The sequence below is a fragment of the Terrapene carolina genome, unplaced genomic scaffold (assembly GCF_002925995.2).
Source record: "Terrapene carolina triunguis isolate 2854851 unplaced genomic scaffold, T_m_triunguis-2.0 Scaffold58, whole genome shotgun sequence".
Lineage (NCBI taxonomy): Eukaryota > Metazoa > Chordata > Testudines > Emydidae > Terrapene > Terrapene triunguis.
Genome location: NW_020664409.1, coordinates 79,442,701 through 79,453,401, shown reverse-complemented (window position 1 = coordinate 79,453,401; position 10,701 = coordinate 79,442,701). Strand labels below are relative to the sequence as shown.

The window sequence follows — 10,701 nt, the reverse complement described above, 5'->3', positions numbered from 1 at the left end:
CTGCACCACGCTAGAGTGTTACTTTTTGTAAAATGTGAGGCAGGGAGAATGATGTTGTCAGACTCCCTCTCTCCTTTTTCTTCCTGAGAGCACGTGAAAATCTCACCAAGTAGCCTCCTGCATCATCAACAGCCAAGGGGGCAAAAAAACTAACTGGCTTCAAGCCTGAGCTTGATAAATTTATGGAAGGGATGGTATGATGAGACTGCCTACAATGGAATGTAGCTGATCTGCGACTGCTAGCAGCAATATCTCCAACGGCTGGTGATGGGATACTAGATGGGGCAGGCTCTGACTTACTACAGAGAATTCTTTCCCAGGTGTCTATCTAGTGGGTCTTGCTCACATGCTCAAGGTCTAACTAATCGCCATATTTGGGGTCGTGAAGGAAATTTCCCCAGGTCAGATTGGCAGAGACTCGGGGGTTTTTGCCTTTGTCTGCAGCATGGGGCAGGGGTCACTTGCAGATTTAAACTAGTGTAAAGGGTGGATTCTCTGTAACTTGAAGTCTTTAAATCATTATTTGAGGACTTCAGTAACTCAGCCAGAGGTTATGGGTCTATCACAGGAGTGGGTGGGTGAGATTCTGTGGCCTGCAAAGTGCAGGAGGTCAGACTAGATGATCATGATGGTCCCTTCTGACCTTAAAGACTATGAGTCAATGTGGCTGATAGGGCCGCCACAACTGACTGTATGCGGAATCTCCTGCTGCTGTTTCAAAGGCCCCCACAGTCTTATGGGGCCTAGATATGGGGAGCTACCTGCATCCCCCCCTCAATGAACCTGCTAGGTGTAGTAAAGAGCCCCATGTGGAAAAAAAAACGAGGGAGGGCCAGAGGATCAGAAATAGCTTGGGGGTGATGGCTGAGGAGACCTGTGCACCTCCGCTCCCAAGAAGCTAGTAATCTGAGTGTAAGTGGGGGAATGGTCCCACTATTGTGGGGAACTTTCCTGGCTTCTGCACTACCCTGGTGAAATGGGCTAGCGGAAGGATCTGAGTCCTCGCTCCAACTTCCTTTACCCAGAGGCCTCCCTGCCCTTGAGGATTCCCCTTCCACTCTCCTGTCTGGCAGAGTCCTCATAACCCCGACAAGGCTGGGCCCAGGATTCCTGGGGGGCTCGACCCCCCAACCCTGCTGTGGTCACCTAGGACAGAGGCTAGGGTGTCCCCACTCCGGGGTGCTCTCTCTGCACTGGACACTTCCCTGACCCACTGATCATTACATACAATTTAAAGTAAATACAAGTTATTTAATTAATTAATTAATTAATTAATTTTAAAAAAGAATAAGGGAAAATGGGAAAGGTTAAAGGAAACACATCACCCTGCTCTGTGGCAGGGAACATCACAAACAGGGTCTCTGGAATGTCAGGGCAGTTCACAGTTTGTTCCTTGTAGGTCCCAGGCCTCCTTCTCAGGCCCTGGCTGCGCTGCAGGGATGCTGTGGGTTAGACACTTGCTCTGGTGGTGGCCACACACCTCCGGGCTTTGGGTGGTGGGACCCTTCTTCCCAGCATCAGCCCCTCATCGGGTTAAGATGCCCCTCCCCATCTGGCCTGCAAGGACCCTTGGCTGGGGGTGTCTTTCTGCGCTGGGCCCTTTGCCCAGGGGGTCCCACCTTGGCTGGCCCCAGTTGCTCACCGCACCCAGCTTCAGACTGGTCCAGCTCCAGCCCCAGCTCCACTGTTCTAGTTCCGACTCCACTCTGCCTCAGCACTGATGCTGCTGCTCTGCCTCCAGCCCCCTGGGCTGCTTCTCTGGCTCCTCTGGCTCTGTGGCTGCAGCTCTGCTCCCAGCAGAGGATCTGCTCTCCCTGGGCTGTGTCTCTGGCTCTGTGGCTGCAGCTCTCCTCCCAGCACAGGTCTGCCCTGTGGGCTGCTTCCATGACTCTGCTCCCAGCTCTGACCTGCTTCCTGGGCTGGCAGCTTTTCTGGCCCCTCTGGCTGGCACGGCTCTGCTCCCCAGCTCAGCTTGCGCCCCTGCTTTCTCCTTAGCTCAGCCCCACTCTGTCATACCCAGGCAATTCCAGCTCACACGGAGGACGGGACCCACCCTGGCCTCCTAACTCCCTGATTAGCCTGCCCGCCCTGTCAATCAGGCTGACCTGGAGCATTGTTCTCTCCCCATTCTTTTAGTACTGGGAGCTAACCAACCAAAACACCCCAACTGGAAAAGACAAGTTGAAGGTGGCAAGGAGGACAGCAGCTTAGCATCCCCACCCCCCGTGAAAATGCAGTAAGCCAGCAGGAGGGAGGTGAAGAGGGAAACAGCCCCTCCCTCATAGGGTAGGGAGCTTAGTAGCTGGTACAGTGATCCTGGTATTGAGAGCTAGGCTCGCTGCTCCTGTACCTGCAGAGCTGAGAGCATTCATCAACAATCCCTCTTGGCCAGGGCCGGCTCCAGGCACCAGCCTAGCAAGCTGGTGCTTGGGGCGGCACATGGAGGGGGGCGGCACGTCCGGCTCTTCCACGGCAATTTGGCAGTGGGTCCCTCACTCCCTCTCGGCGGGAAGGACCTGCCACTGAATTGCCGCCGAAGAAGCGGTGGCGGTAGAGTCGCGGCAGAAGTGCCGCAGATTGCAATCGTGACTTTTTTTTTTTTTTTGGCTGCTTGGGGCGGCAAAAACCCTGGAGCGGTCCTGCTCTTGGCAGTTCTGGGTCTGCTGCTGTCAGAGAGGGCAGATTAGGGCTGATTTACACATACACACTATCCAGGATCCCTCATGCCTGGCTGAGGTGGGTGAATCTGTCATGGAGGTCTTGTCTTCCTTACAGAACTTTGCCTTGTTTGAACACAGCAGTAAAGAATCGAGTTAGCTGACAGGATACTGACCATGACTTTTGGGACAGTGTAGACAAGGACAAGTTGTGTGCAGCATTGTGTCACCTAACCATGAGTAAAGCCTGCATGTGTGGCGATACCAAAGAGAGAGCTGTGCAAATAACCAATTTTGTGATTTAGTGACTGAACCAAAAAATAGAAATTCCTTCCAGGTTAACCCGAAGATAACATTTTTCAAATTTTTGATGAAACTAAGTCAAAAAAAATTGTTTTGGGGTTGATCGACACATTTTGTTCAACCCAAAATGTTTTGGTTCTCAAGTTTTTTTACTTTTTATAAAAAATAAAATGGCAGTAAAATTCAAAAAGAAAAGTCATTGTGAATTGAAAAATCAAAATGTTTCAATTTGAAAATGTTGAAATAAAATGTTCTGATCTTTTTCAGTTGAACCAATTAGGCAAATTCTAAATGAATTTGTGAAATGAAATGTTTCGAACAATCTGAACATGCATTTTTTGGCCAAAAAAAAAAATCTAAAATTTTTGCTCAGCTCTAGTCAAGGTGCTTTACAAACACAAACCCCCACAACACACCTGTGAAGCAAGGAAGTATCATTCACTTCTGCTGGTGGAAACCAGGCTGAAGGTCTCTGGTCGCAGAAAGTCTGCCAGGAGCAGGGGAACGGTGGCACAAACTGCTTACAAGTTCTCTTCTGCTGAGGCAGTCCAGATCCATCTGGCACAACCCAGAAAGAGGGTGGAGCTGGCCAGGGAGGGGCAGGACCATGTCATCTAGGAAATGCATCAATTCCTTGGGCATTCTGTCTGTGAGACTCTTGTGGCCCTAAAAGGGCATTGCAATGCCTCATTGGAGTTGTAGTTCTGTGCCTTATACTCCCATTTTCCTGTATGGGCTCGGCTCTCTAACTGGCCTACATCTCCCATGCTGAACCATGGTCAGGGAGTCCAGTGGGTACACTCCCACCACGAGAGGAGAAAGTGGTGCATCATGGAAGATGGACATAAAGCACCTAAAACTACAACCCCAATAAGGCATCACAGCACGATTTTGAATGCACCACTTTTTCTCCTCTTTCAATGGAAACAATTTCAATAGAAAATTTGCAACTCATCCTAGTTTTTGTTTATTTGTGCTCCCAAAAATATACGGATTCGCATATGGTATAACCTAGAAAACTAAAGTATATAAATATTCATGTCCATAATGCCCAGTAAATGTCTGAATGGAACTGACTATTTTATTTCACCCCCTTTCGTAGCGAATGTAATGCAAAGGCAGTTGACGACAGTGCTGTAGAATGGAGAACGTATCAAGTACAGCATGAACAGTGGAGAAGTGGTATTAGTGAGACCATTAGTGGAACACTGTGTCCATGTCTTGCGTCCACACTTCAAAAATGATGCTGACAAATTGGAAAGGGTTCAAGAAAGAGATATAAGAATGATTCAAGGTCTGGAAAATATGCCTTATAGTAAGAAACTTAGGAAACTGTCTATTTAGTTTACCCAAAAGGAAGCTAAGAGGTGACTTGATCACCTCTGTAGTGAAAAGATTTCTGTTAGTAGATGGCTTTTTAGCAGAAAAAGGCATAATGAGATCCATAGGTTGGAAGCTGAAGCTACACATATTCAGACTAGAAATAACCATTAAAATTAGCCATTGGAACAACTTACCTAGGGATATGGTGAATTTCCCATCACTTGATGCTTTTAAATCAAGACTGCATGTTTTTCTAAAAGATATGCTATAACTCAAACAGAAATTATGGCCTTGATGGAGGAATTATTGGGTGAAATTCTATGGCCTGTGTTATGGAGAAGATCAGACTAGATGATCATAATGCCCTTCTAGGCTTAATCTCTGAAACAATGAGCAGTGGCAATGCCAGCTTCTGGAATTACGCTACACCTATGTGGGTCTTTTATTACCTAACAAGTTACCATAGTTTAGTATTTCTAACCATTTTTTATCTTTATATTGGATAATGTCCCTATTTCTTTTGACTGCTGACAAAGTGACAAGAAACCCTTCAAAATGAAACCAAAAGACTTGCACTCAAACAAGTAGTTTTGCAGCACTATCGTTTGTTTCTAAACTGGTCAGAACAGTTGCCAACTTATGCTTAAAAGGTAGAGTTAAAAAACACCGGAGGAGTTGCTTGTACTATGTACATGTACAGTACTACTGCTGCTCAGAGTCCACTGTCTTCAAATTAGACTCAGGAGGCAAGGGAAACACTTGCGTGGAGTTTCAATCTTCACCAAACTGTTAGGTCCTACAGTGTACATCACCTCCTCTTCATTCACCCCTGGAGGCAAGCTGATCTCCTTGGTAAGATTTGTGTAGTTGTATTCCTTCCCTCTTAGGGTCCTATGCTCCTCCTCATGTTCAGCTGATACTTTAACCTTCCCGTCTTTCACCTTCACTGTAACTTCCTCTGGGTCAAACCCCTTAACATCCATCAGAGCTAAAAGCTTATGGTCATGGCATGAGTTCAACATCCTATTAACTCTTCTTCGGATGCTGTAATAAAAAAAATAAAAACAAGAAAAGAAATTTAGGTCACCAAAAATAAAAAGCCACCCATTCATCCAGACCACCCTAGAAGCTTTGGACAAATTTTTGAAATTCCTGTTGCTGAGGTCCTCTCTCTTAGGGTACATCTACACTTACCGGAGGGTCCGGCGGCAGGGAATCGATGTTCTGGGATCGACTTATCGCGTCTAGTGAAGACGCGATAAAATCGATCCCTGATCGCTCTGCCGTCGACTCCGGAAATCCACCGCGGCAAGAAGCGGCAGCGAAGTCGGCGGCAGCGCGGCAGCGGTCGACTTTCCCCCGTCCTCACAGCCAGGTAAGTCGACCTAAAATACGCAACTTCAGCTGCGGTATTCACGTAGCTGAAGTTGCGTATCTTAGGTCGGACCCCCGCTATAGTGTAGACCCAGCCTTAGCTACTTTCATTAATAATCAGGAATTTATCTCTAGGAAGTATCAAAGTGATTCTTTGTTGTGGGTAAGAGCTGAGATTACTTAATTCAGACATCTGTGCCTGGGTCCTGGTTTGAAATCATACCAAGAGGTATATAATAATGTAAATAATATAAAGATCCCATATTTTCAATATTTACAAGTAAAATATTGTATTGTCAAATATGGATATGAGGCAGCTTTATCTAGACCTTTAACCACATTTGAGGAGTTGATCTAGGAGTAAGCTGGAACAAAAGGTTCAATTTCTAAGATATCTATAATTTTGTTTGAAAAAGATCTTGATAAGAAAACAATCAAGATGAAAAGATGGGAGAGAGATTGGGACAAAGAAATTGATCCGGATGAGTGGGTCTCTATGTGGGAAATGGGATAAACATCTTCAATTTGTGCAGCACATAAAGAATTTTTAAATAAATTACTGTATAGATGGCATTTGACACCAGGTAAGATCCATCATATTTTTGCTACTAGAGAGGCACTCTGTTGGAAGGCTTGTGGGGAAAGAGGAATATGCTTGTACATGTGGTGGTTGTATGCAGGAATTAGATGGTTTTGGGAGGAAATTATTAAAGAGATTCATGTTATGACAAAATGATGGCTTCCTGGAGATCCCCTGATTTGGTTACTTAATACTCCACTAAAGGATCTACACTTTAAACAAAATGACAAATTAATTTCTTTTTTATTGTTAGCAGCTAACTTTGTATGCCACATTATTACAAATGTGACCCCCCCCCCCCACACCCTCCTCCTATGGAATTGTGGTATAGAAAAATATGTGTAATAGAAAACCTCAAATATGTACACAAGAGGAGCACTAAAAAGAGAATAGTTATTTAGAAATTTGGTCATCCTTTCTAGCATACTCAAGAGAGGTGGGCTCCCCACCCAGCAAACCAAAATCTTTACCAGGTTATTTGAATAAGTAATATATGATGTAGTATTGTTATCGTTTTATTGTAACATTGCCTTAATAAAAAGTTTCAAAAAGTAAAAAAACAAGAACAGAGTTAAGATGAATTGAGTATACAGCATGGAATAAGAACATATTTATTTGATGACAAAAAAGTAAATCAAAGTGTAGGGTGTATTCTCATATATTAATGCAGATAGGTGCATATTTTGATGCACATTACTTGTTGAATTGGCTACACCATCAATGAACAAACATCCATGTGCTTTGGTAATCAAGGGTTTGTGTGTTCTTAGGATGAGACAACTGTGAAGATGAAGAGTTCTGTCACCCTAAACACACAACAGCCAGCACTCCTCATTAGCCAATAGACACCAATGCATGTCCACTTTACAAATCATCCCAAATTTTCAAATTAATGGTTATAATTAATTACATTTTCAAATGAGAAATTTTGTTAAATGTGATCTATACATAAGAGATACTTTTGACATGCACACACAAAATTAAATGTCTCCTTTGCAGAGCTAGGATGGTGGCTAATTGGGCCATTAAAATAACATTTTACAATGTGAAATGACACTATAATAAACCAAAAACATGACTCTCATTCGAACCATTTGCAAAATATCCAATAGAAGGTCCCAGTCTCAATTATAACAGACTGAATGGGACATAAGTTACCAAATTCAATAGATAATATGTGTGATGTAGGAGTATATAGGACAATAAATGATAAACTAGACACAGCAAGTCAGATGAGTTTAGCAGTTTATTACCAGTATAGTCCAGTTCCAGGAATATTATTCCTATTATACAAAACTAAGATGATTCAATTTAGCACAACATTTAGAATTATATTTTTCTTCCTTTGTGAGAGTTCATGAATTCTGTGCTGCTCCCTCCTTGGACTTTCTATTCAATCACTTAAGGAGACTTAATCTTAGGTGAATAAATGTTGTAGAAAAGGAGTGATATGATTGGAAACTTACAGCATCCATATGAGTTTCAGTGTTCTTTGAGAGAGGATGATATTTGATTTTTCTAGACTTGTAGGCTGAAATTCTTCTCTCGTGACTGTAGTCAGAGCAGTGCAAGCAGATGCATAAGGAAAATGTAGCCAATTTCAGAAACAGGGTGGCAAGGATTACACTATGGACCTGATACTTGGGCAAAACTCTCACTGAAGTTATTGGCCCAGATCCTGAAGCCCTCAATCTATTTTTACTCAGGCAAACCTTTCATTAACTTCACCGGGTTTTGCATGAGTAGCAACTTCAAATTTTGAAGTTATGCATTAAATTCTGACTTGAATTCAGGTGATGAAAATCCAGAGTCTCTTCATGTACCAGCACCTCCTCCACCTCCTCCTGCAGCCTTTGGCATATGACGGGTAAAGGGGCTGTGACTGCACTACAGCTATTCTAAGATGGAGGAGCTGTTACAATGGAGAGAATTTAGAGCAGCCCCTAGGCTGCTCTCACTTCTGCTAGGGTTAGTGTAAAACCCAACCCAGAGATCAAGGATCACTATACAGCTCCCAGGGGCTTCCCTCTCCTCCAGCTCTGTCACATCCAGTGGAAACTAAGCACAGCAGAAAATATAAGCCAATATTCAATCCTTAGTGTGTACTGACAGCATCACATTTTTAACTGGCAAAATCAAAACCTCACCTCCAAGCACAATATTTAACAGAAGTTTAAATTTTGTGTAGGGGGAAAAACTGCAGTTAAATAAGATATATTCAAATAATGTATTAAGTAAAAACTACCAAAGTCCCCACCTCTTAATGAATATGATTCTGTCTCACTAGCAAAGGATTTTTTATCCCTTCTGGTTTCGGATTGCTCATTAACCCTTAATTCAAATGACAAGTATTTTATCATTTATCACAGCTTTTCATTTAGAACTAGATTCTGATTCCCTCTATACCAGTGTAAATCTGGAGCTCCATTGAATTCAATTTCATAATAAAAAATACCCAGCTCTTAATAGATTGAGTTACTCTGGGTTTACAGTAAGATCGGAATCTAGCCCAAGACTAGATCTATGTATTCTCATTTAGTTTTACATGTAGTCTGACATTTAATTTGTTGCCTTAAATATTTTTAAATGATATCCTATTTCTTTTCCATAGTAAGACTACAATATTTAACACTCAGGCACTGCTTATATAATTACCTCCATACCTTCTAGACTACATCATTACAGTTTTTTACAAACTCTTACAGTTCCTACATTTCCCTGAAGTTGAGCTTTGTCTATTATCCTGTTTACCCATTTCCACTTTACTCAAAACTCAGCTGTCAAATTCCTTTCTTTAATTCAATTTAAAGAGTACTACTGGCTATAGAAGGCTAATAAATAAGCTCATTTACCTGTCCATTTCTCGCTCTGCCTCCAGTTTTGCTTTAATGGCTTTCCTCTCCCAAACTGTGAGGCATGATGGTGGATGGCAGTGTGGGTGTATAGCACACAGGCAATGTGGATACGGGTGTATTTCACACCCACAGTGTGGATGCAGGTGTATATCACACAAGCAGTGTGGATGCAGGTGTATATCACATAGGTAATGTGGATGCAGGTCCATCAGCCTCATCTGTCTCCTTATTTCTCTATCTGCCTTTCTCAAATCTCGCTTGGCATCTTCCAAAAAGCGACAGCACAAAGACATCTTAAAGCTTTAAACCATATTAACGTACGAGTACAACTTTTGATAACTTGCACTCGTGTGGGAAAAAATTGTCTTGCAAGCTCTGGCCAGAAGTTAGTTTTAAAAAACAATCTGCAGATGCTTTAGCTATATTCCAGCAGGCATTTTATGACATCATCAGCCTGCAAATGTGTCACAATCCTGCAGTTGGCATGGGAACTGCAATCAGTGGCTGTCTCCCAGAAAGCTATTAAATGCAAAACACTACATGGATTAAACACTCTGGTTGGTATTTCATACCCACACAAATTAGTCAATTCAACATTCTGGATAATTTATGGATTCCCCAGCAACTGTAACTTGGCCCCATTGTACATACATATTATTTTGTGTCACCGTATATGGTGTCAGCTTGTACTGTATGCTCTAATAGAGTATTTTCTCACTCATAGGTAAAGTTTCAATCACAATATTGCATTAATAAAGTTATTCACATTAATTTCCTCTTTTTTTAAAATACAACATATGAACCAAAGCTGGGAGAATGTGCACAGGTGTTCTCAGCCCTTATATAGGCAAAATACTCTGTGGATCAAATCCTGAAGTCTTTATTCACTTTTTAACTCAGACTTTACTTAGATACTCAATCCCTGGTGTGGTTAGATGTGCTACCTGAAGCCTGCTGTTGACCACAAATATTTATAACAGGGGACGGCACATTTTTTGTAGGTTTTTTACAGCTGTCTTTAATGTTTTATTTTGTTTTCGTGCTTGCTGGTTTTGAACTGCTTGCCGCCATGCTAGGAGAGTAGGAGCATTTTAGGGCTTTGTAGATTTTTTTGCTTTTTTTAACTTGTTTTTGTTACTTGCCCCGCCAATTTTGTGACATGTTGTTTGAACCATTTAACAGCCATGGTTATAGTTTGCAATGTTTTACATTTTAAGGCTACATTTTTTGCCCTAGCCTTACAGACTTTATTTTATGTTTTTTTCCACTATATTTTTTAAATTTATATGGACCTTTTTTGCTAGCAACCCAGCACGTTCATACCTTATTACACTCTGTGGGGATTTGCAGGGAGGGGTTAAGGGGCTTTTCTGGCTTGTAGTTTTTCGTTATGCTAGATTGCGATTTTTACAGAGGACAGCTAGCTTACATACCAAATCAGTAGTCAGGAGTTACCAGTGTGGTTACATGTTTGGCTGCGTGTGTGTGTTTTTCCTGTGTGCTGCCCCAGCTCTGCACAGACAGCTGGCACAGCAGACCTCGAGCGAACCACCCAATGACCACAAGATCCATTAAGGTACGAAGGTGCCCAGCCAGGTTTATTGTTGAC

General features: G+C 42.6%; 1 protein-coding gene across 1 annotated transcript; it reads right to left on the bottom strand.

Annotated features, from left to right (window-relative positions):
- Nucleotides 1–5,011: 5,011 nt before the first annotated feature.
- On the bottom strand, nt 5,012–9,385 carry ODF1 (outer dense fiber of sperm tails 1). Its single transcript, XM_024208943.1, has 2 exons — nt 9,090–9,385; nt 5,012–5,327 (listed from the first exon to the last, which is right to left on the bottom strand). Exons 1-2 carry the CDS (start codon nt 9,383–9,385, stop codon nt 5,012–5,014), a joined length of 612 nt encoding a protein of 203 aa, XP_024064711.1.
- Between the last annotated feature and the right edge of the window lie 1,316 nt (nt 9,386–10,701).

Bases quoted from the DNA above. Each gene is read 5' to 3' on its own strand.
- ODF1 (XM_024208943.1), bottom strand. From the start codon at position 9,385: ATGTCTTTGTGCTGTCGCTTTTTGGAAGATGCCAAGCGAGATTTGAGA. The intron at 5,328-9,089 runs GTAAATGAGCTT...TTTTTATTACAG, and splicing joins GCAGAGCGAGAAATGGACAG to CATCCGAAGAAGAGTTAATA.